A 24,420-nucleotide genomic window follows, 5' to 3' on the forward strand; every position below is an offset into this window, starting at 1 on the left:
CTCAGCCTGTTGATCTCTCTGAGGCTCTTTCTCCTTTATTAAGCTCTCTCAAAGAGGCAAGTGCGTCTCTCAAATAAAGAGAGCAACAGGGGCTGGAGCGATAGTACAGTGGGTAGGGCGTTTGCCTTGTATGCTGCCAGGTTCGATTCCCAGCATCCCATATGATGCCCTGAGCACCGCCAGGAATGATTCCTGAGTGCATGAGCCAGGAGTGACCCCTGTGCATCACCAGGTTTGACCCAAAAAGCAAAAATAAAATAAAATAAAATAAAATAAAATAAAGAGAGTGACAAAGATCAAATATCTGGATCGGGACTCGAGAGTAATTAGCTTTGTGGACTGCTAATCAAAGCCCCAGGGGAGGGTGATGTGTCTGAGTTGTCCAATTTGGTAACCCGAGTCACTATTAATCACTGATGTGTAGTCCAAATTGACAAATACAGACCAGAGATTGACAATTTAGTGTCAAGTGAAGGTTATAAAATACTCCATTAAAGAGTTTATACCGATTGTGGGACCAGAGCCATAGTGTACACACACACACACACACACACACACACACACACACAAACCAAAAAAAAATACAAGGAATTATATATTGATTGCATATAATTGCAATAAAATGGTAATACATGGATATGCTGGGTGAAATAAACTTGATTAATTTTATTATAAAGAAATTTAACTTAAATATAATTACTAGGAAGCTAAACCACACACGTTCTAGTTTATGTTCTATTTCCATGGGAATATCAGAGGAACGGTTTCCAGGAAGGCGTTCTGAGGAAGGTCGGTGTTGGGAAGCCCAAAGAAGAAGAAGAGATGGGTTTGGAACTGCTTGGTTGCAAGGAACAAAAACGGTTAAGTTTTTGTTAACAAAACAAAAGGGAGATAACAAAACAATTGTTTATTGTTAAGGATAAACAAAAGGGAGAAATTATTGGTGGATTCAGAGACGGTGACTGGAATCCAGAGAGGGCCTCCAGGGATGGTGAAGAACTGGCATCTGGAATTCATGAGGAATCAGTGCCAAAGGCCTGGCTGGCGCTTTGCTTGGGAGGGTCTACGTGGTCGTTTGTTCTCTCTGCTCTGTTCTTGTCCAGGCCAGCCTCATGGCAACTTGCCTGCCCAGGACAAGGACTAAGAGCCGATCTAGAACCTTCTGTAACTCAAAAGGTACCACCGGGAGGAATGTGTGATCAAAGACGCGTCCACCGGGAGCCTGGGCCCCTCATTTCCATCAGGCCCAGTCAACCATGACCAGAGAGGGTCGTGGTCAGGGATTCTGGGATCATAGACCGTTGAGAAAAGGGTTGGGGCAGGATTGTGGCACAGACAGGAAGTCCCAAAGAAGGCTCTCGAGGAGCGGAGTGTGGGGGTGGGAGCTACTGCTACGTGGCATCTCGGAACCCAAGGAAGAGGGAGGAAACCAACAGGACCGGTAGCCCACAGACTCAGCACGGGTGGGTGATGCATATCCTGGGGTTGGATTCTGTGTGCAGCGTGTGTGTGTGTGTGTGTGTGTGTGTGTGTGTGTGTGTGTGTGTGTGTGTGTGTGTGTGGTGCAGGGAAGTCTGAGTTTCTGAGATTGGAAAGTGAAGGCAGGGAAGCAAACAGTTCCTTGATGAAGTTAGGCTAGAGAAGGGAGAAAGGGACAGTGTGATCCCGAGAAAGCGTTAGAACAGCCGAGGAGGATATGCTTGTTTGATTTTTCTTTGAAGCCTGGGTCTGTCTCCCTGGTGAGGGGAAGGACCCAGGAGAGAGAAAACGGGCAGAGCCAAGGAGGCTGGGGGCTGGGGGCTGGCAGAGGATGTTAGGATGTAAAGCCGGATATGAGGGTTGGACCTTCTGCCATCGAAGGGAACTTGGGGACCTCAGCATGACTGCAGCTTTCTCAGTGAAAGCGGAGAAAAGTCTGTCCAATAAATGTGAGACTGGGGCATGGACTCAGGACTGGAGGGGACCCAAGGGAGGGAGTCAGTACTGCAGATACACACCTGCTTTTCCCAAGTGCAGACCTTGCTATGACGGCACCGGGTCCCTGCCTGTGTTGAAACCCTGACGCCCTGTGAGACTCAGAGAAAGGGTCTTTGGGAGAGAAACAGGGTTAGTTGATGTCCCAAAGGCGGGGTTCTCATGATGAGATTAGCGTTCTTTATCGAACGGGGTCCCAGAAATCTTGCACGCTCTCTCTCCACCACTCAAGAGCGTACGGAGAAGGTTCTTCCCTGCAAGCTGGGAAGAAGAAAGACCTCAGTGGGGTGTCCTGGCACCCAGAGCCGTGAGAGGAAGCGTTGGCTGTTTCAGTGACGCAGTCTGGGGTGTCATTAATGTCAGCTTGTCACAACTGCCGGCCGCAAACGCACACACGTGTTCATATCAGTCCCGTTCACAGGGGCTGGTGAGTACATGTGAGTAGGTAGGAAGACATCCCTAGGTCACCCCATTCCCCACCGGTAGGGCTGATGAGTTCTTATTGCTTTTTATTGGAACCTTCCATCGAAGAAAGGCATTGTGGGTGGGTGGGTGGGTGGGCTGTCAAGAAGGGGATGATGTTGTCTTCATTAGGATTGAGTCTGGTGGTCCGGGGAGTGTTCTGGAGAGTGGGAGAAGGTGGGGCCATGGGAGGGAGGTGGCCAGTGGGAAGAGTCTGGATAGAACAGCAGGGGCTGGGGTGCAGGGAGGAAGAGGGGGAGGGGTGGAAGGTGGGGGGTGGCCCATGTCCCAACCACGGAGCAGCCTAGGGGGCGCCGTGAGCTCCGGGCTGTGATGCTGCGGGGTTGGGGGGGTTGCCTTCACGGAGCCCCCCAGAAGACGTGTCCGAGGAAGCGCAGACCTGATCAGACACCCGTGAAGGCTGGAGGCAGACTGGGGGGCGCAGGGGGCGGGCCGTCTGGCTGCGGTTAGTCTCTGGAGGGTGGGGGCGCAGGGGGTGCCGTGCGGTCTTCAGCTGGAGCGCGGGCCTGGCTCAGAAGGCTGCAGCGGGATCCTCTGGGCAGCCTTGTCGGCCTCGGGCTCCCGCATGGGCTCCTTGGCCTGCAGGGACCTGGGGGACAGGAAGTTGGGGCTAGGGGTTTGCTTCCGGCCTCTGATCGCAGGTGGGGGGCTTACGCGGCAGGACACTGACCAGTTTTCCACGTCGTCGATGGTCTCCGGCAAGGGCCGGTTGAGGGTCTCCGGCAGGAAGATGGCGGCACTGCCTCCCACGAGGGCGACGGTCCCGAAGATGATGTTGGGGATGAAGGGCTGTAGCTCCCCCGTGATCTTCACCAGGGGCGCCAGCATGCTCCCGATGCGCGCCCACAGGTTGCTGATGCCCATGCCCGTCTGCCTGCCAGAGCGGAGACGGGCGGCCTGTGGGTGGCCTTCCCGTAGGCTGATTCTGGGGGGCTTGGGCAGGGGCAGGAAGACACCGCAGGGTTCTCCTCCCCTTCCCCCTCTCCCCCTCTCCCCCTCTCCCTCCCTCCCTCGCCCCCCGCCTGGGATCCTCCAGCTGGGCAAGCTTCAGGCCCAGGGCGTACCGGATGACCGTGGGGTAGAGCTCGCTGGTATAGAGGAAGAGGCAGCTGAAGGAGCTCGACAAGCACCCTTTCCCAAACACGGCCAGGACGGTCCTCAGGATCTGTATGTCTGCAGAGGGAAGACCGTGGGTGGTCCCTGGGGCTCGGGGCTGCCTGGGTGTGGACACTCCTCAGCTGACCTTTTCTCCTGTTTTGCTTGGGCTACCGGGAAGCTCAGCTCCGATAGGTCATTAAGCCCAGGAACTGCACCGCCCCTCCGCCACACACACACCCCTTTCCTATTCTTTGCAGGCGGAGATCCTGTTTTTTTTTTTTTTTTTTTTTTTTTTTTTTTTTTTGCGTCACACCCGGCGATGCACAGGGGTTACTCTTGGCTCATGCACTCAGGGATTACCCCTGGCGGTGCTCAGGGGACCATATGGGATGCTGGGAATCAAACCCGGGTTGGTCACGTGCAAGGCAAACACCCTACCCGCTGTGCTATCGCTCCAGCCCGCCCCCCGTTGGCATTTATGTTCTTCCTGGACTGATGGCTTACTCCCATTCCTAGCTTTCTCTTGTACGAAAATATCCCCAATTTCCTTTGGAAGGATGCAGGTGTATCAGCACAAAGGCATCTCTATGAAAGTATGACTTTTCCCAGGGGCATGATGGGGAAGCTTGTGCTTGTGAGGTTTACCTGGAGCATTCCCCATCCCCCCATTCCAGCTGCCCACCGGCTGCCCGCCCCCCCCCCCCCCGGCCCAAAGACACTTTGGCTGTCCTCCCTCAGGGACCCTAGGTCCTCACCGGTGGGCACAAATGTGAGAGCCAGGATGGATGCTCCCGCCAGAAGGAGGGCAGAGGCCTGGGTGATGTGGCGGCCCAGGTAGCTCATGGTGAGGATGGTGATGAACTTGGAAGGGATGTCGACCCCTCCGAAGATGAACTGGAGCAGGTAGAGGTTGACTCCGAATTCTTGCACGCTCATAGCCAAGCTGTAGTAGGCGAAACCCGTGGCAAACCTGAAAGGCGGAGGGGAGATGGGTGGGCATCTGTGGCCAGCGGGGGCCCCTTCCCGTCCTGGTCCTTGGGTCGCTAGGTTGATGAAGAGCTTTCTTTGCCGGCCCGACTGTGACGGATGGGGCGGGTGTGCTTGAATACTGCTTGCAGGACACTGAGGTGTGTCTGGACTCAGGGAAAAGATGGTGGGATTGATTGGTTATGTCTGGGGTGGCAGAGAAGGGGGCGCCTGGGGACTGACTCTGGAGAACATCCCGGGGACAGGCAGAGACCAGGGGTGGCTGTGAGTAGATTCTGCCCGCTGGACAATAGTCTAACATCTAGAATGGGATGGGGGGTGGGTGGGGCGGGGGCAGAGCAATAGTACAGCGGGGAGGACGTTGGCCTTGCGTGTGGCCAAACAGGGTTGGAACCCCGAGCACCACCAGGACTCATTCCTGAGTGCAGAGCCAGGAGTAACTCCTGAGCATCGCCGGTTGCGACCCCAAAAGCAAAAAACAAAACCAAAACCAGAATGGGATTGGGAGGGCACGGGCGGGGAGCTGAGCAACGCACAGGGGTCAGAGGGCCCTGCCTCTCCTCCCTTTGGATTATGGGAGCCTACACAAACTGGGCCTGATTTGAGGAGGGGCGGTGGCCAGCCTGGAGGAGGTTTTCCGAACCAGGTCGTTCTGAGGGAGCTGAGGAACGTCGGCTGGCAGAGGGGACTCGGGACAAAACCTGGCTTTGGTTCTGGGACCCCAAGGACCAGCCTGTCTCTGGAAGGTAGGCGCGGGGGAAATGGGGGTCCACTGGGGGTGGGACACCGCAGGAGGCAGGGACAGGAATAGGTGAAGGAGGGCGCGGGTGACCCCGAGAGCAGCCTGTGGACGGGGCAGAGACGCAGCAGGATTCCAGGGCGGTGCGGGCTGGGCTGGAGAGGGAGGGATGCCCTTGACTCCCCTGCAGGTGCCCTGGCAGGAAGCCTGGTCCCTCTCCCCAGCCCTGGCGGAGGTGGGTGGGTGGGTGGGGGCGCGGCAGCACGGGCAGGAGCAGGGGGTTACCAGGCCAGGGAAAGACAGAAGGTCACGCGGCGTAGGATGGGCGTCCGGATCAGGTGGGCGACGCTGTACTTGGCCTTGGCCAGGGAAATCTCCTTCTGCAGGTTGAGTTTGATTTCCTTGGGGCGGAGGGAGGGGAGGGCGGCCGTCAACGACCCTTGGGAGCCCCCAGAGTCGTCTGCTTGCTGTGGCGGGGTGTGGCTGGCTTGTGAGCGGATGGGGGTAGGGGGTGCGGGGGGGGGGGCGGGGAGATCGCAGGGCGCCTACCTCGAGGCTGAGCTTCTCCCCCTCCTCCTTCCTGCCATTGAAGGCCGCCACCCAGCGCAACGTCTTCAAGGCCTTCATGGACTTTCCAGACAGGACCAGCCAGCGGACGGACTCTGGGACCCACCTGGGGACCAGAAGCGAGTCACAGTGGCTCTTCCCACCTCCCAGAAGACCCCTTTGAAGAGGCAGGGGGTCTCCATCAGCCAGTACCAAGCGCGGGGCCGGAAAGCCCCAGCGGCCTTACTGCCGTGGCCATGGGACTCAGACGCGGCCTGGCTTTGCCCCTGGGCAGCCCGGAGCCAGTACAAACTCGGGCGCTCTCGTCTCCCCCCGCCCCCCGGCAGAGGAGCCTTCCCCGGCCCCCCTCGGGGCTGGATTGTTATCCTGGGGTGTCTTTCCTCGCTGGGCGCCTTGGGCCTCGGCCAAGGCAGGTGGGGCCCGAGGCAGGACAGCGTGTTTATTCAAGGCTGGACAGCTGGAGGGTCCTGCACGTCCCCCTCCCTCCCTGCCTCCTTGGGCTGCGTCCAGGTGCCGGGGGAGAAGGGGGCCGGGCGGAAGGCCCCGGGCGGCTGGGCTGGGGAAGGCAGCTGAGGTCGGCGTCCAGGGCCTTGGGGTGGCTTGGAGGATGTTTGGATTCTCCCCGCGGAGGACCAGCTCGGTGCCCCCCGCCCCCGGGTTTCCCTCACTCCAGTGCTGGGGGGGGGGTTGGCAGAGCGTTGGCGGTGCCAGAGGAGCAGAGGAGAGAGCGGAGCAAGGAGCGTTCCCAGGAAGAGTTTAGCCCAAGACGGGGTCAGCTCTGGCTGTGGCCGCCGGCACCTGGGAGCTGGTCACCTGGCCTCAGGCCACTGCCGGACCCCGGGCCTGCTGTCCCGGCCTGTCACTATTGTTTCTGCCCCGACAGCCTTCTCCGCCCGCCCATCCTCACCCAGACTGTCGGGGACTCCAGGGGAGCAGACGCACCAGAGAGCAGCACCCTCGCCCCCCTCTCCCTAGAGAGCCTGGGGGGCCTCCTCCCGTCACAGTGAAGGGTCCTGGCCCTGCCCTCCCCTGCCTCTGCCACCTGCCTCCCCGCTCTGCCCTCTGGCCTCCAGAGGGACCCTTGGATGGCTTCAATCGCCCCAAGAGTACTCTCTCCTCTCAGTACTTCTCTTCTGGGGGTCCCGCCCGGCAGTGCTCAGGGGGCCATTCATTCTCAGTGACACTTGGCCCTCCAAGCTCAGTGGAGGTCAGTGAGGGTGCCCGAGGATGTGACCCAGCTCCAGATCTTGGGGGTCACCAGGGCCATCCTGGGAGGGCTTGGAGGCCTCCGGGGAGCCCACGCAGCGCTGGGCACGGAGCCGGGGTCCTGAGCACTCCAAGTACGCGCCTTTGACCCCTTTCCTGTCCCCCCTCGTCCCCCCGCCCCACACACTGCCTCGGGGATCTTCTGTTCTCGTCTCTGCACGAAGGACCCAGGTCCCAAGCCTGAGTCATTTGGGGTGACCTTGGGGGACAGAGCCTCTGTGGTCTGGTCTGGGAAATGGGGACATTATTCCCTCTTCAAGCAAGAGACGCCCGGAGGATCAGAGGCCGGGCCGGGCCTTGCGGGGGGCGAGCACAGAGCGAGCCCCTCAGCCCCTGGCCTCCATGTGTCCTGGCCTCCGGCTGCAAAGACCTTCTGAAGATCTTTGTCGCTGGTCTTCTGCGTGCTGTGACGAGCTCTCGGCCCCCTCGGGCGGGCTCTGACCCAGCTCTCGGGTGGGGGGCGCTGCATTCCGCCTCCCCTTCCCTGCACCTCGCACCCCGCGAGTCCCCCACACCTGGAGCCTTTCTTTCAAAATGCAGACTCCCCGGGCGACGCCTGCCCACACAGCGCTGGCCCCGGCTCCTGGGCCCGCCCACTCGGTCTCTGAGCTTCTCACTCTGTGGGTGGGTTGGGGGGAGCCTCATCAGGCCTCCCGGCACCCCGACAGTGTCAGAGTCGCTTCCTAGACACCACCTCCCCCCCCCCCGCCCCCCGTGAAACTGAGTTCTGGCTTCCTGTGCTCTCCACCTGAGCCCTTCTCTTTTTTTTTTTTCTTTTTGGGTCACACCCAGTGATGCTCAGGGGTTACTCCTGGCTTTGCACTCAGGAATTACTCCTGGCGGTGCTTGGGGGACCATATGGGATGCCGGGGATCGAACCCGGGTCGGCCGCGTGCAAGGCAAACGCCCTACCCGCTGTGCTATCGCTCCGGCCCCTGAGCGCTTCTCTTTCATCTTCAGCGTCTGTCCCCTGCCAGCGTCCAGGCCAGGGTGGGATTCCTCCTCCCTGGAACCAGAGCTGTGGCAGCTGGGGACAGGCAGGGTTGGCCAGTGGGGAGCGTCAGGGGGGCCCCGGAGAGGACCACGTACCAGGACAGCAGGAAGCAGATGAAGTAGGGGATGGATACGGTGAGCTGGAGCCAGCGCCACTGGGGGATGGCATAGGCCAGGCCGGGCAGAATGAACTGGCCGACGGTGTAGAAGTAACCAATCGCCGTGGACATGATGGCCCGCATCCGGGTGGACACCCACTCGACATCTACAGAAGGAATCCGAGGGTCAGCGTTGGAGCGGCTGGGCCCTGGGCACAACCCGGTGATGGGGCACCAGCTCCAGCCCTTGCACCCTTTGGTCCTGAAGGGTGTGTGTGTGTGTGTGTGTGTGTGTGTGTGTGTGTGTGTGTGTGTGTCTGTTTGTGGGGGGGGTGTCATTGTCCTATTTTGCAGGTGCTTCAAATGGGGACCCCAGAAGGGAGGCCCCGGAAAGGCCTGTCTGAGTCTCCAGACCACATGTCTGGTCACCCCCCAATATGTGTGGACGAAATGAGGGTTCATGACCAGGGGATTCAGGTCCTCAACCATCTGGTTCTCGGTGTCATGTCCCTTTATTCATTTATTTGTTTATTTAATTTTGCTCTTTGGGTCATACCCGGCAATGCTCAGGGCTTACTCCTGGCTCATGCACTCAGGAATTCCTCCTGGCGGTGCTCGGGGAACCCTATGGGATGCTGGGAATCGAACCCGGGTCAGTCGCGTGCAAGGCAAATGCCCTCCCCGCTGTGCTATGGCTCCAGCCCCAATGTCATGTCCCTTTTGCGGGAGGCCTTAGGTGGCCGTTTTGGTCCAGGGGACAGGGAACCCTGCGATCGAAGCTCCCACACTCCTCGTGCCCACCCCCCACCTGGCCCCCGGGGCTCACTCAGGATCACGGTGCTGAGGGTGATCCCCGAGATGCCACAGCCACACAGGAAGCGGAAGGCCATGTAGAAGGGGAGGGTGGGGCTGAAGGCGGCGCCCGAGCCCCCAGCGGCCAGCAGCAGGTAACTACCGGTCAGGATGGGTTTGCGGCCAAACCTGGGCTCCAGGGAGAGAGAAGGGCAGGCGGGTCAGCCGCGGGGAAACTGCCAAGGCCAGTGACTCTGCAGGCTGCTGGGCAAAGGGCCGGACCCCCACCTCCCCGAGGGCCAGAGGGGGCATGTAACTCCCTCCTCAAACAGAGCCTGGCTGGTGATTGTTTTTCTCGACAAGTTTGCAGTTAGAGGTCCGGGTTAATGAGTGATCTTCTCTACCCCCCGCTTAGCCCACTGAACAGGGGTCAAACACCCCCCCTCCACCCGCCACCCGCTACGGGGCCAGTACTCCGTGTCTGACATCCTTGAGACACCCCCACTGCCAGCCCAAAGGAACCCACGATGCAGACCCTTCCCTGATGCCATACTATCTCTCTCGTCCCCCCAGGTGGCGTCTGGATGTCCCAAGTTTTCAGAACTTTGGGACAGAGGCTAGTCTGCGATCCACAAAGGAGGCTCCCACAGTCCTGTCCTGGTTTTGATTCCCGATGACCCCGACCAGGAGCAACAAACGCAGAAAAGGATTAGGTCTTGTTTAAGGGCACTCTGCAAAGACCATCCATCCTTCCTCCCCCCTCCCCCGCCTTCCAGGACCGGCTCTTGGGCGGATACTCAGGCAGGAGAGGGAGGGGCCGGGTGTCCCTCAGGCCTGTGCCCTTCTAGGGGGAGGCCCCCGGTTCTCACCTGTCGGACAGGTCCCCCAGCACCAGCCCGCCGATCAGGATGCCCGCCATGAAGATAGATTGGGCCATCTCCTTCAGCTTGTTCGAGTGGCACACCAGATCCCACTACGGGAGAGACAGGTCATGTTGGGGGCTCAGCCGTGCCCACCGGAGACTCACCCCTTAAGCCCGGAGCCGCCCCCAGCCCCCAAACACCATTTCCCCTCTCAGCTTGGCCCCGGGAGCCTCGGTCTGCCAGTCACTGATTTCAAATGGCACCAGGGGGTGGCAGCATCCCTCAATCTGTGTCACCCACTCCCTGGCTTCCAAATCCACTCTTGTCCCCTCCCGGCCAGCCCTCAACCTCCTCCAAGCTCGCTGTACCCCGGAGCCCCTACATCCACGTCCGGTCCCTGCCTCTGTGGCCTCCATGGGGACATCCGTCCTCCTCCTCACTCCATTGCTCCTTGTCCCTTGGTCTCTATGCTCAGACCCTGCTCTCCCAAGACCCCTCCCCGCCGTCCTTGCCAAGTGCACCCACTGTATCTGAACAGTTCCGTTAAGTCTGGGGAGCCTTCAAATGAAGCAAAGAAGGTTACATTGCTGTTGAAAATTGAGGCAAATACGCCACCTATTTGAAATGTTCTCAACAAGGAGGACATGTGCCTTGCACGTGGCAGACCCAAGTTCAATCCCTTGGCATCCCATATAGTCCCCCAAGCACAGCCAGGGGTAATTCCTGAGTGCAGAGCCTGGAGTAAGCCCTGAGCATTGCCAGGTATAACACACCCCCTCCCCGAAAAAAAAAAAAAAGAAAAAAAATGTGTCCTCATAAAAGTTTCCTCAAAGATATATTTTAATGTGTTCTCAAGAGGCTATATTCACTGTTATTTCATAGAACTTACAACACACATAATTATATAGTTCTCCCTAGATGCAACAAAATTATTTGAATAAAAGAGTTGAATGAGAAAAAAAGTCAACTCCCTCTCTCCTTTGTCCTCAAATTAAAAAAAAAAAGGGGTGGGGGCTGCACCTGACAGTGTCAGGGGCAACTCGTGGCTTCGGGTTTGGGGTCGCTCCTAGGGGTGCTAGGGGTCAGGGGCTTCTGACATGCAGAGCCTGGGCTCCAGCCCGTGGGGCTCTCCCTGACCCTACAGGCCATTCTCTTGCAGGCTCGGCGTCACCCCCTCCTCGGCCTCAGCTCCTGTCATTTCTCCATCCTGCCCCTCCCCACCTGTCGTTAAACCCAGTAGGACCTTCCCTACTGGACCCGCCTTGGCCTTAGAGGCCCTGGACTCCCCACCCGCCCTCAAATGGGATTTCCTCCTCTTGCTCTGTGGAATCTTCTCTCCAGGCCTGGAAGTTCCCTGTGACCTTTCTGGGGCCTCCCTTCAAAGGAGGAAGCGCCTCTGGCCTCCCTGGTGCCCTGAGCACTCCAGATGCTCCATGTCCACTGCAGCCCTGCACAGTTGCACCCATGCAAGCTGCTGATGCTCCACCCACCTGCCCAGATTTGCCGACCTGCTCTTTGAAAGGGCTCAGTCTATGCGACAGGAATGCCCTCCCCCTTCTTTTTCTTTTTGAGTCATACCTGGTGATACTCAGGGGTTACTCTTGGCTCGGCACTCAGGGATTGCTCCTGGAGGGGCTCAGGGGACCATATGGGATGCTGGGATTTGAACCAGGTCCGAGGATGCAAGGCAAGTCTCTTTCCTGCTGTACTATCGCTCTGGCACCAGGCAACTCCTTTGGGACTTCCAGGGTTGCTGTGTTTTGTTTGTTTGTTTTGTTTTGTTTTCTTTTTGGGTCACACCTGGCAATGCACGGGGGGTTACTCCTGACTCATGCACTCAGGAATGACTCCTGGCAGTACTCAGGGGGCCATATGGGATGCTGGGAATCAAACCCAGGTCAACAGCGTACAAGGCAGATGCCCTCCCCGCTGTGCTATCACTCCAGCCCCAAGTTGCTGTGTTTTATTTTGGTGGGACACGGGACTCCCAAGTAGAGTTCAGGGGCCCTGGACCCCCTCTCGTCAATATTCAGTTGTGCTGCTGGATGATTTCTGCCCTTGGCCCTGACCCAGTGCTGCTTGAGTGCAGGGATGCTGGGGGCCACCAGAGCCACCCCCCACACTGCTGGGGACCAAGTGGTATTGAAAAAAACCCAGGGAACCCCGTGTGCAGAGCACGTGCTCCAGGCCTCAGAGCCCATTCCGGGGCGGGGAATATCCCTCCAGTCTGTATTCTTCCATTTCTGCTACTTCTCTCTAGGCAGAAAAGTACACTTGGAAGGCAATAACAGGACGTGCCAGTGGGGGGCGCTCTTCTGAGGGGCATGGCCCCGCCTTCACTCTTTAGTCCTCACAAGCCTCTGGCGATGGGGAAGGCTGTACCCCAATCACCCCCATTTTGCAGATAAGGGAACTGAGGCCCCAAGGATGACTCTGCCTTCATGCCCACTGCCCATCCCTTCTCTGAGAACCGGAATGACTTTCTCAAACCACGGCGCACATCCTGTCTGGCCTAGGCACTCGTGCCCCTCTGGCAAAGATGGAGGCCTGTGAACAGAGATTTAGGAAGCCCGTCCTCTGGGCTTTGCCTACCTGTCAAGCCTAATCCCCTGCTAATCCCCAACACACACCCTTTGCCCTGTGCTCTGACTTACTTGTGTAATGAAGGAGAGAATTTTGCTCCCCAGGAATGCTGCGACAAGAATGCTTTGGAAATCAAGCAGTGTGTTTGTGTGTGTGCGTGTGTGTGTGTGTGTGTGTGTGTGGGCAGTGGGGAGCCACACATCCCCAAGCTCTGCTGGGAATGAGGGAAATGGGGTGCAGAGAAACTTTAGGTTCTCTCTAAGATCCTCTCTCAGAGGGGTTCAGCCATGGCTGGAGAATCAAGCAGACACTCCTAGCAGCCAAGATTGTGCGTGCATGCGTGTGTGTGAGTGTGTGTGTGTGTAGTAAGGAGGGGGAGGGAGTTGTTGAGGGGGTGTCTAGAGAGACTCCTGGTACCCTAAGACACTCGGTGGGAAGCTCCTTTGGAAAAATCTACTGTAGCCCGCCCCCTGGATTCTATTCTCCCGCCCCTCCCTCTTCTCCGGAAATGACACATTTCTCAGGTGACCCTGAAGTCGAACGGGACCATGAATTTGTGGGCAATAAAATGGGAATAGAAAAATGTGGGGGGAAAGAAAATAGCTCCCAGGTCTAGAGTGCCACCTTGTCCCCCCACACCCCCCCCCGAGTCCCTCCTGGGAGCTCACCCCCGCCCCCACCCCCACTAAAGTACGTGATGCTGCAGAAGGAAATTTGACTTTCTCCCTGACCCGCATACTAGTTAATCCCTTTAGAAATGGGTCCTTCTGGGTTTGGGGCCACCCCTGCTAGGGCCCAGGGCTGACTAGCTGTGTTCAAGGCACCTCCACCCTCAGGCTACACTTGGGGGGAGGCATCTTTCCTTAAGCAGGGCAGACACCTCAGCGTCTTGGTGGGTACCATTTGCCCTGACTGGAATGTTCTCCTTCCGCCTGCCTTCTGGCGGGGCCGTTCACCTTCTTCCCATCCTTGTTTCCTGAGTGCTGCCTTGATCACCCTATTGAAAATGTCACCCCACCCCATTGTCTTCATCTCTACATCTGACTGCATTTTCCTCTCTAGCTCCTACACCAGCAGACACACCATCTCTGTGTGTGTGTGTGTGTGTGTGTGTGTGTGTGTGTGTGTGTGTGTCCCAAGAATGTCATTTTTGGGAGACTATACCCAGTGATGCTCAGGGCTTCCTCCTGCACTACTCAGGGATCATTCTTGGCAGGGCATGGGGGGACTTTACGGGGTGCCAAGGATTGAACCCAGGTTGGCTGCGTACAAGGCAAGCGCCCTGCCCAGCTGTAGTAGACCTTTGGTCCAGGCATGTTATCTTGATGAAAGTAAGCCATGACAGCACTTCCAAAGAAAGATCAAGGTCAGTGTCCAGCCCCGGGCAACCCCTAATTCCTGCCCAGACCCGATCATGTTAATATTCCACTGAAAGAGCAGAGAGTCTGAGAGGTTAGGGAATCTGCTGATGTCTCAGCGAGCCATCCTCGAAGGCGGGACGGGGAAGCGGGGGGTGTTATCACTCTCTTAGACAGAGAGTACGTTGGGTGGACAGGCTCGATATACGGACACGGAAGCACGAGATCCCAAGGAGGCCCGGACCGGCTTCCCAACCACACAGGGAACGGCCCTGGCCCACGGTCCGCTGGCGCCTGGGCACGCTGGAATCTGAGAGCTCCGAAGAACGTGCCAAACACGGTCCCAAGGCCCATGCATGTGTTCTCCGTGGCTTCATGGTGGACGCAGCTCCCGAGGGGTCCTGACCAAAGCGTGGGCACATCTGTCCTGCAGGTGGCCCTGAGCTGCCGATCCTACAACTGGGACTAGCCAGGGCCGCTCTGAGTCAACCCAGATGCCTCCACACAGCGTTCCCGAGCCTCGAATCCCCGTCCAGTGCTCTTGAACGTCTTCATCCTTCCTTGGTGTGCAGGGATGTCCCGGGAGCTGCGAGCCGGCAGGGAAGTGCAGGAACCCCACTGCGGTCCTGCCTAGCCGGCCGAACTGATGCCCAGGGAGTGGCCAGAGATGGGACCTGCCGGCCAGGTGGCTTCCCACCTGAGTCCCTTGGGAGGAGGCACCGTTGCTGTGCGTCTCCTTTGGACCCAGGCCCTGATTGGCAGAGAGAAGACCGTTTCCCCGCTCTTCTCTCGCTTCACCCAAAGGCACAGACTCGCGCATGCGCGGGAGCCTCCAGAGAGCCCTATCCCCCGGGAAGGGCTGGAGGGGGGCGGGAGGCGGGAGGCTGGAGGCTGCCGGGCCTGAGATCCGGTCCAAAGCGCAGAGGTGCAGGCCGAGGAGGTCGAGGCTGCCACTGAAAAGTCAGCCACGGCCGGCGGGAGGGGACTCTGCTGTGTGACCCGGGGGCTCCTCCACGGGGTCCGAACACCCAGAGCGAGGTCAAGGGGAACAGCCTTCTTCGAGCTTGGGGACCTTTAGAAACATCAGACTCAGGAGATGCCTGGCTCCCGGGGACTCCAGACCCTTGACCCAGCCTTGCGTGGGGGTACAAAGGCCAGAGAGGAGGGGGGTGGGTTGAGGTTCCTGGGGAGAGGCGAAAGCATGTGCAACTCCAGCGCTGTCACATAGTTGCTGTGTGTTCCTAGGCTGCTTACTTAACTTCTCTGTGATTCAGTTTTTTGGGGGTGCCTCCCATTTGGCTCCTGGGGCAATTCCCAGTGATCCTCGTAACTGGGTGGGTGATTTAGTGCTAAGGCCCGGAGGATAAAGTGCTGCTGGGTCCTGTGGTGCTGGGGACCACCAGGACCACCTGAGGGTGGTCGAGGCATCGGAGCTATGTCTGGTGGTGACCGGCAGGGCTGCCTGCTAATGCCAGGAAAGTCGCATGGTGCCGGGGATTGGATGAGGGTCGGCCACATGCAAGGCTCAAGACCTCACTCTGTAGGGGAATGAATGAGGGTCGGCCACATGCAAGGCTCGAGCCCTGACTCTTGGGGGCTTACCCCGCGCCCGCCACTGTCTGCTTTGCAGGCTGGCGAGGGGCAGAGCATGAGTTCCTGCTTCCTGGACTGCACGAAGGAACAGAGAGCCCAGAGCTCTCAGCACGCCACCCACCCACGCTTTCTAATGACTCCCCCGGGCTGCTGAGAAGGCGGCCCACCGGGGCAGGGGTGCGGGGGGAAGGGGGTTGGGGCCTGAAGCGGGACTCCCTGTCCCCACTCCCAGGAAGGCACCTCCCGGACCCCGGCCCTGCGTGGTCCTGTGGGCTGTGGACAGAGTCCAGCTGGGGGTCCTGATGGATGGACAGAGAAGCGGCCCCGGGCCCTGCACACTGTGTGTGACCCCCAAAGCCCCCTCTGGGCGCGTTCTCAGGACCCTCTAGGTGAGGGGCTGTCACTGGGGGGTGGGGGTATCTCTGCTCTGTGGCCAGGGAGAGAGGAAGGGAGGTGGCAGGTGATGTCCCCGGGGTGGGGAGGAGGGGGTGAGCTGGTGGGGCGGGGGACCAGTGGTGGGCAGGGGAGGTCGCCGGGACAGAGAACAGCTTCCTGGGGCGGGGGCTCTGGGCAAACTTCAGAGACCCGTCTGGAGGGAGGGGGCCCTGGGTGGGGGGAGGGTTCCTGTGGGCCCCATTGGGGAACTGAGGGAGAGGAGTGACAGGTGCCTACAGACCCAGGCCCCTGGGGGCCACATCGCACATGGGCGGGGTCAGTGCTTGAGGCAGCCCAGAGCGGCCAGGGAATGCCCCCCCCCCACTTGCTAGACTTCAAAGAAAGGCCTTTCTTTCCTCTTAATGGCCCAGGAAAGCTCCTTGTGAAAAATTCCAGCGGGCTGCAACCAGGGGAAGGAATGTATGCTTCCCCCCCCTGCACCCCCCACCCCGCCCCAGCCTGCCAGGGGGAGATTAAGGGGATCAGGACCAGGGGAGGCACCCTGCATGGCTCCCCCACATTCCAGCCTCCCCCCTGCAGGAGGGAGGCTCCTTCTTCTCTTCTTCTCTTCTAACGGGAGGGGACTGAGTGTGTGTGTGTGAGTGTGTGTGTGTGTGTGTGTGTGTGTGTGTGTGTGTGTGTGTGTGTGTGTGAGACCTCCATCCCCAGGTCACCATCTCTGAGGATGCAAGGGGGGGCACGGGGCCGGCTGAGCTGGGGCGAGCTGGGCCGGGACCCTTGGGACGGCTCCTATTCCTCAGCCTCTTCTCAACAGCAAGAAAGGGCTGCACGGGGACGGGAACTCGCCTGCGAGGCTCCGCCTGGCGGGGCCCAGGGCTTGAGCCTCGGCGCTGAGCTGGGCAGCGCCGGGAAGAGGTGACCGACTGTCCAGGCTGTCCTGCTGTCCCGAGACCTGGGCCCTGGGCCCCGTGGGAGATGCCGTGGCGGCTGAGGTTCAGGCTTGTGGGGCGGGAGGTTTGCAGCCTTTTTGGCATCTGGAGACGCCAGTGGGGGCTGGACGCAGCCATGGCGGGGTCCCGACTTGGGGCTGGGGGCAGCTAAGGAAAGGGAGCCCCTGGCAAGCTGGCCGCTCTTCTGTTGGAGAAGGATGCAGGGCCCCGAGGCTTGGGGAAAACCTTGTTTTGGAGTGTGTGTGTGTGTGTGTGTGTGTGTGTGTGTGTGTGTGTGTGTGTGTGTGTGTGTGCTCAGGCCCTGGAACTGTGTAATATTGGGACCCAACAAAACTGGGGGTTGCCCCTAGGGTGCTAGAGAGAGGCCCGGGGTGCTGGCAATTAAACTTGGGCCCTCATGCCTGTCTGGAATGTGCCCGAGTCCTTTGAACGGCCTCTGGACGCCAGGTCCCTGGCTTGGCGAGATGCGGGGTTTCCTGTCCTAACTGCTGGACCACGGATAGGAACTTGGCCTTCGAAGCTCTGCTTGACTGGACCCAGGGCCTGAGTGCTGGTGCTGAGCTGGGCAGCGCCGGGTAGAGGTGACCGACAGCCCAGGCCCGCCGACCTGCTGTCCTGTGACCGGAACCCTGGGCCCCGTGGGAGATGCCGTGGACGGGGAGGTGTGGGGAGGGGGAGGAGGAGGAGGGATCTGGGGGTGCTGGTGATGGGTCGTTATGGAAGATTGCTTGGTTGTGTGTGTGTGTGTGTGTGTGTGTGTGTGTGTGTGTGTGTGTGTGTGTGTGTGTGTGTGATGAGATCTGGAGCCAGACGCCTGCGTTTCATTCCCAACTCTACCCTTTAAGAAATACATTTCTGGGGCTGGAGCAATATCTCAGCGGGGAGGGCATTTGCCTTGCACGCAGCCGACCCGGGTTCGATTCCCAGCATCCCATAGAGTCCCCTGAGCACCGCCAGGGGTGATTCCTGAGTGCAGAGCCAGGAGTAACCCCTGTGCATCGCCAGGTGTGACCCATAAAGCAAAAAGAAAAAAAGAAATACATTTCTGGGGTGCCAATGAGATAGTACAGTGGGTGGGTGGGGAGTTTGCCTTGCACACGGCAGGTCTGGGTTCGATCCTATCAGGTTGCATCCCATCTCACCCTGGGATCCCATCGGGTCCCCCAAGCCCTGTCAGGAATGATCCCTGAGTGCAGAGCCAAGAGGAAGGGCTGAGCACCTGCAAAACCCCTTTCTGTACCCTCAAACCACCCCTCCCCCCCCAAAAAAGGCCACACCTTCTCATCTCTTCACATGGCTTGTTGTGAGGAGTAAGAGAGTGAGTGGAGGTCCCAGTGGCTAGTGGCATAGAGGGGGGGTCACACAGACCCAGACGGTGGGGTCTGCAACGATGATAGCACAGCGGGAAGGGCCCTTGCACGTGACCAACGGGGTTCCATCCCATCCCCGGAATCCCGAGCACCGCCAGGAGTAATTCCTGAGTGCAAAGCCAGGAGTAAGCCCTGAGCACTGCTGGGGGTGACCTCGCACTGACCAACACAACAACAAAACCCCAGGTGGTGGCATCTCCTGCCCATCTCTGCTCCGTGACTGAGGCGTGACCTGAACCGGAGACTGGGGGAGGGGCGGGGGAGCGCAGGTCCACGGTCAGTCAGGTCCTGCTTGCTTGAGTTGGCAGTCACACCCAGCAGTGCTCAGGGTGGCCCTGTGCTCAGGGATCCGTCCAGTCCTGGTGGTGCTCAGCGGACCGTATGCGGTGCTGGGGATTGAACCTGGGTCAGCTCCAGGCAAGGCAAACGCCCTCCCTGCTATCCTACCTCTCCAGCACCTTAATTTTTGCTTTGCTTTTTATTTTTTTAATCAAAAGAGTCAGGTGGGACCATTATGAGAAACTTAAAAAAAAAAAAGCAACCAACTCTCAGCAGATAACCAAAGCGCAGGTATAACTTAAAAATCAGCTACGCCGGTGAGGAGGTGGAATAAGCGTCCCCTCTGTCTCCTCAGGGCCCAGATGTGCTGTGCGTTACCCCCTGCTTGGAAACCTGTGGACGGCGAAGGAGGCATCGGAGATGTCCACGCAGCCGCCAGGGCTCCAGAGCCCGACTCGGTCCCTCTCTCCCTGCCCCCGCCGGCCCGTCCTGCGGGCAGCTATGCCAGTCTCCTGGGGCGCACCTGCTTCAGCCACCTCCCTGCGGCTGGACCAAGGCTCTCCGCCCGCCGCCCTGCACCCCGAGGTCGGGGGGCCCCCAACCCTTAGGTGGTGATCAGATGCCTTTGGGGGCCGGCACGGGGGTGGGGATGGGGGCAGCCCTTCCCCTTGGGGTCCCAGCCTGGCCCTCTGGGCCCGTTCCAGCTCCGCTTCCCATGGCCTGCGTGCCCCTCGGCTCAACCCTCTGCCCTTCCTCGGACTCTCGTTTTTCCTCCCTTAGTGTCTCTGGGACTTTGCACTTGACTTCACACCCTCCGCTCCCTCTCCGGGGGAGCACTGCTAACTCGACTCTTTGGGGAGATCCTACTGACTCCAGCCATGCTGCCCAGATGCTCCCCTGGCTTGGCAGGCCACCCCCACCCCGATTTGGGCCCCCTGGGCGTTCCGAGCTGCTCCAGGGAGCAGATTCATCCATCCATTCCGGGCCCATGACTCTGCCCGAGTCGGGCACCGATGCAGCTGCTAGAGGCCCAGCAAGACAGCGGAAGACCCCCCCAACTCACGCCACCTGCTGGGCCTGTCCCAGCATGAGAGGGCCGCTCCCACAGAGGGGGCGGGCATTGCCTAAGGCTCGCACAGCAGAGAGCCAGGGAGGAGAAGCAAGCACGGCGGAGAGGCAACAGGACGGGGGCTAGACAGTCCATGCCCCTTACTGGCCAGGAGACCTTAAATGAGCTCCTTCACCTCCCTGAGCCTCAGTTTCCCCATCTGAAAAGAACAGGTTGATGATGCTAAAGGCTTGGTCGTCCTGCTAGGGAGGTTTAAGGCGGTTACGCCATACTCCGGACTGGAGTGATGTAGCACGGTGGGTAGAGCGTTTTTGCCTTGCATGCGGGTTCGATTTTTCCATCCCTCTCGGAGAGCCCGGCAAGCTACCGAGAGTATCCCGCCCGCACGGCAGAGCCTGGCAAGCTCCCCATGGTGTATTCGATATGCCAAAAACAGTCACAACAAGTCTCACAATGGAGACGTTACTGGTGCCCGCTCGAGCAAATCCATGAACAATGGGACGACAGTGCTACAGTGCTACGTCACACCCAGCGATGCTCAGGGCTGACTCCTGGCTCTGCACTCTCTATGGGAATCACTCGCTATGGGTTTCCAGGAAATCAAACCCGGGTCAGCCACCTGCAAAGCAAGTGTCCTGCCGGCTGTATGATCTGTAGGGCCCCTGTCTGTTCGCCTCTGACTCTGGCTGAAGGCTGTGGTACCCAGCGACCATGCAAAAGGCTCCATGAATAATTAGGGCCCAGTGAATGGGAGGTGGGTCCTTGAGTGAGGGGGCCGGGCCTGGGAAGCAGGGGGTGTGGGGGAGGACCCTGCGGGCAGATTCCCACCTTCTTCTCCTCATTCATTCTCACCTGGTTCCCCTCCAGTCTTTTGGGAGGCCTTTTTTTTTTGCTTTTTGGGTCACACCCAGCGATGCTCAGGGGTTACTCCTGGCTTTGCACTCAGGAATTACTCCTGGCGGTGCTTGGGGGACCATATGGGATGCCAGGGATCGAACCCGGGTCGGCCGCGTGCAAGGCAAACACCCTCCCCGCTGTGCTATCGCTCCGGCCCCATTTTGGGGGGCCCTTTGCATGGCCGTGGCGGGGCTTCCCCTCCTTCCCTGCTCCCTGGCAACTGTATTTGGGGACGTTCTTATCCCAGCTCCAGGCCCCTCCCAGGCCACCGCCCGGAGCCCTGGGGAGCTGGAACTCTGCATTTCTGGGCGCCGCCGTCTCGTGCGCCGCTGCCCCGACCCTTCCCTGGTGGCAGGCGGGGCCCGGCCGGAGATGGGGGGACGGCAGATCTCCAGGGCCGCCTCTGGGCCTACCTCGGTCACGATGGAGTCCTTGGTGCTGATGTCGTACACCCAGCCGTCCAGGCACGGCTCGGTGGCCGCCTGCGTATCGTTGGGCAGGCTGGCATTGGGCGGGTAGAGGAAGCGGAGGCACGGCTCAGGCTTCCCGCCGGGGCCCGTGGGCAGCACCCAGGGCCCCGAGGAGGCGTTGGGGGGTGGGCGGCAGTGGTGGGCGGGGGTGACGGCGGTGAAGATCTGCAGCAGGTTGTGGTTGGCCATGCCCAGGATGGGGAAGCCCAGCAGCACCATGTTGAGCAGCTGGAAGGGGCCCATGCTGCCCACGCGGTCCACAAGCTCCGAGAAGGTCATGGCGCCGGGCGGGTGGCGCCAGAGCGGCGGCCGAGGCGCCCGGCCACGGAGAGATTGCCTGACAGAGAAGGGGTGGGGACCCCTAGACTGACGCGGGGCTGCAGCCGGCGGCGGCGGCGTGGGGTCCCGGGGGAGCTGCGTGCCGCCCCGCCTCCACCTCCTGGGGCCCGCGGGGATGTGTCTGTATTCCTGGGAGGACAGTGAGGAGAGCTCGGGTGTCTGACTGTGTGTGTGTGTGCACGTGGGTATGTGCACATGATATGTGGTGTGTGTGTGTGTGTGTGCAGGGATGTGTGCCCAGTCGTGTGCAAGTACATGTGGGGCTGTGCACGTGAGTGTGGGGTGTGTGCATGCGTGTATGTGTGTGTGCGTGCATGCATGCATGAGCCTCTGTGTGTGTGTGCACTCACGTATGTGGGGGTGTGCAGCATGTGTGTGGGCGTGTGCAGGCATGCATGTGGTCATGTGCAGGCATGTATATGGTTCTGTGCAGGCATGTATGTGGGCTTGTACAGGCATGTGTGTGGGCGTGTGCAGGCATGAGCCCATGTGTGCCCCCATGTGTGTGTGGTCTCAAGGGTCTAAGTGTGTCGGCTCAGCTGCACAGGTCATACACACTTGTGCTGGATCAGGGGCTCCCAGCAGAGATTGAGGGGCCCCGTCTCAGAGTCAGTTAGTTACACAGGATGGGGGGGTGGGGGTGTCTCTGATCATTCCTAGGAGACAGAGGGTGGGCAGCTGAGGATGTCCATGGGGGAAGGTCCCCCCGAACAGACAGAGTGGGCAGCTGAGGACACATGGAGAACAGTCCCCTTAAGCACAAGATTCTGGTTTTGGTCATCCCAAGGCTGGACCTAACACACGGGGGCTCTCAAAGGGGCCGGGGGCGGTTGCTGGGAGGGAGGGGGCTTCCCGGGGGTTCCTGTGGGTCGGGCCCAGAGCCGTCCTCTCCTACCTGGTGCTGGCCCGGCGGGCACTGTGCTGGGAGCCGGCGCTCGGTCCCGGGGCAGTGGCGCTGTGGCCGGCTCGCGGAGCTCTGGGGCCTGTCTGTGCCTCCCCCAGGGGGCTTATATAAGGCATAAGCTGTTCCCGGGTTAATGTCTGACTTTCTGGGAGGATTACCGGCAGCGGCTGGGAGGGCCCACCAGGCCCGGCCTCTCGGCACAGGGCGGGCGGCCGTGGCCACTCAGGGGAGTGTCCAGGAGGCTCCCCTCCGCGGCAGCCCAGGAGGGGGTCTGGCCTGACGCCTGCCACGTCCAGAGGACGCCGGGCTGAGCAGGGCCAACCCCCACCCCGACTAGATATCCTGGACTCGCTTCTTGCAAGTGGTTAGGAGACATCCAGGCAGCAAAGGCCCCCCTGGAAATACTCCCTGCGCCGAGGGTACCCCAGCCCGAGTCTCTGAGAACCCCGGCTTCCCTCCCTTTAGCTAAAGCTTATCTCATGTTCATCTGTCACTTTCTGGCATCCAACACACAAACCCCGAACAGGTCCCATAAAACGCCTCTCTGGGGCCGAAACAGGGCGCGCATGGCCCGCCGGTCCAGGCCTGGCCCCCCCAGTGGCCTCCTGAGCACTGGTGGTGGAGTCCGGCGGCTCCTCCGGGCTCTGTTGGTGTTCCCTCAAGACCCCTTTCCCTGGAGAGGAGAGGAGACCGAATAGCTGCCACCACCATCTCCCAGCGCCTGCCTCATCAGAAGCCCCCATTTGGGGCCGCCAAATGGGGTCCACCTGAATTTTCCTACACCCCTGTATTCTGCCTAGCCTCGTCAGCAAGGATGCCGGGGATTGGAGAAGTGGCGCAAACTTCAGGGTGGTCCCCCCCCGCTCCCCAGCGGATGTGGGGCAGGGCCGTCAGCTGTGACCCCGGGGCTCTGCTGACCCTCTGCTCTCAGCTAGTGTCTCCGGGAGTCTGAATTGGTCTCTTCATGGTTAGGAAGAGGCCCCTTCCTCCGCCCAGGCAGAGTCCAGCCGGCCCCCGAAGCCTCCTCTGCTCCCCCCTCGCCTCCCCCTTTCCCGTATATACCTCCCCCAGCGCCCCACTGCAGGGCAGGGGGAGGCGGGAGGGGCATCCGGCGCCTTCTCTCTGCTCCCACCTGAACCCAGCAGTAACTGATGTTCTCAGGGCCGCCCGAGGCCAGGAGATCAGAGTCATCATCAAAGGCAGATGCAGTTATGCTCCCGGGCAGCCAAGGGGTTGTTTTACGAAGTTTTTGGTTTTTTTTTTTTTCGACTGTGAGGCTTGCAGAGGAGCTGGGCGGCTGCCCCCCAGCCCCAGCCCCCTTGGTCCCCCGCTTTCTAACTGGGCCTGGGCAAAGGGTCTGTTTCTGTGCTGGAGGAATGTGGTTCAGAGGACCCTGCTGGTGCCCCCCCTCCCCTCTCTGCCCTCCCCCCTAGGCTTGGAGCCCTGCAAGCTGCCCAGTGGGGGGCCGTGCCCCCAGGGCCCTGGAGGCTGGGCTTGCACCCCCGGATCATCACTGAGGAATTCTGCCGGCCAGGCTGGGGGCAAACCACCTCCCTCCGAGCTCGCTGTTTCTCTTCGTGAGTTAAGTGGCTTAGAAAACAAACAAGTCAAACACCAGAAACCGCCTCGCACAGTGCCGTGGGGCCAGGAGACGGTTATATAAGGCAGGCTCTGGCTGAAGGGGCAAGGGGCTTGAGAGAACGCGGCCAGCATCTCCCCCCTCCCCCCGCCCCACCACCCTCCCCTGCCCTCATCCTGCCCTCTGGTACCGGGACCAGGACCCATGTGCAGAGGCACCTCAGACGAGGATCCACCACATTTAAACTCGCCAGATCCTAAATCCTGTATGCTGAAAGGAACATTTTATTTTGATGCAAATGGTACATTTGGATTATTTTACAGGCTAAGATGCACTTTAGAGTTCGAGATATGGACATAGATTTTCTTCCTTCCTTTTCTGTTTTCTCCCACTTTTCCATTTTTCCACATTTCCCCCTCCTTTCTCTCTTTTCCACTTTTTTTTGGGGGGAGCTCACATCTGGCTGTTTCCAGGGGGCTTGTTCCTGGCTCTGTGCTCAGGAATCACTCCCGGCGAGACGCGGGAGACCATTATGTGTGCTGGAGCTCGGTCTCGGGTGGGTGTGTGGAAGACGAGAGCCTTACCCAATATACCATCACTCTGGCCCTCCTCCCCCTCGCCGCTCCCACTCCTCCCCTCTTCCCCCTCCCCTCCTCTTCCTCCTCCCTCTCCTCCTCCTCCTCCCCCTCCTACTCTCCTCCTCCTCCCCCTCCCCCTCCTCCCCTCCTCCTCTGCTCCCTCCTCCTCTTCCTCCCCCTCCTCCTCCCCCTCCT

The 24,420-nt window shown here is 59.8% G+C and overlaps 1 protein-coding gene across 3 annotated transcripts; it reads right to left on the reverse strand.

The window, feature by feature from the left end:
• Nucleotides 1–646: 646 nt before the first annotated feature.
• SLC22A8 (solute carrier family 22 member 8) lies at nt 647–22,191 on the reverse strand. Of its 3 annotated transcripts, none has more exons than XM_004621497.2 (11): nt 22,060–22,191; nt 20,769–21,162; nt 9,867–9,970; nt 9,032–9,186; nt 8,204–8,372; nt 5,831–5,954; nt 5,567–5,682; nt 4,311–4,525; nt 3,522–3,630; nt 3,128–3,331; nt 647–3,046 (listed from the first exon to the last, which is right to left on the reverse strand). In XM_004621497.2, exons 1-11 carry the CDS (start codon nt 22,182–22,184, stop codon nt 2,947–2,949), a joined length of 1,815 nt encoding a protein of 604 aa, XP_004621554.2. In that variant the 5' UTR covers nt 22,185–22,191; the 3' UTR covers nt 647–2,946. The 3 variants fall into 3 exon arrangements, with proteins under 3 accessions (XP_004621554.2, XP_054998167.1, XP_054998166.1); XM_055142192.1 differs by having other exon boundaries at nt 20,769–20,856; nt 22,060–22,114; XM_055142191.1 differs by lacking the exon at nt 20,769–21,162 and having other exon boundaries at nt 22,060–22,187.
• Between the last annotated feature and the right edge of the window lie 2,229 nt (nt 22,192–24,420).

Source organism: Sorex araneus, chromosome 6, assembly GCF_027595985.1.
Source record: "Sorex araneus isolate mSorAra2 chromosome 6, mSorAra2.pri, whole genome shotgun sequence".
In the NCBI taxonomy this organism is placed as follows: domain Eukaryota; kingdom Metazoa; phylum Chordata; class Mammalia; order Eulipotyphla; family Soricidae; genus Sorex; species Sorex araneus.

Bases quoted from the DNA above. Each gene is read 5' to 3' on its own strand.
- SLC22A8 (XM_004621497.2), bottom strand. From the start codon at position 22,184: ATGCCTTATATAAGCCCCCTGGGGGAGGCACAGACAGGCCCCAGAGCT. The intron at 9,971-20,768 runs GTAGGCCCAGAG...TCTCTCCCGTAG, and splicing joins AGGACTCCATCGTGACCGAG to TGGGATCTGGTGTGCCACTC. The intron at 9,187-9,866 runs GTGAGAACCGGG...CCTGGAGCCCAG, and splicing joins CTGGGGGACCTGTCCGACAG to GTTTGGCCGCAAACCCATCC.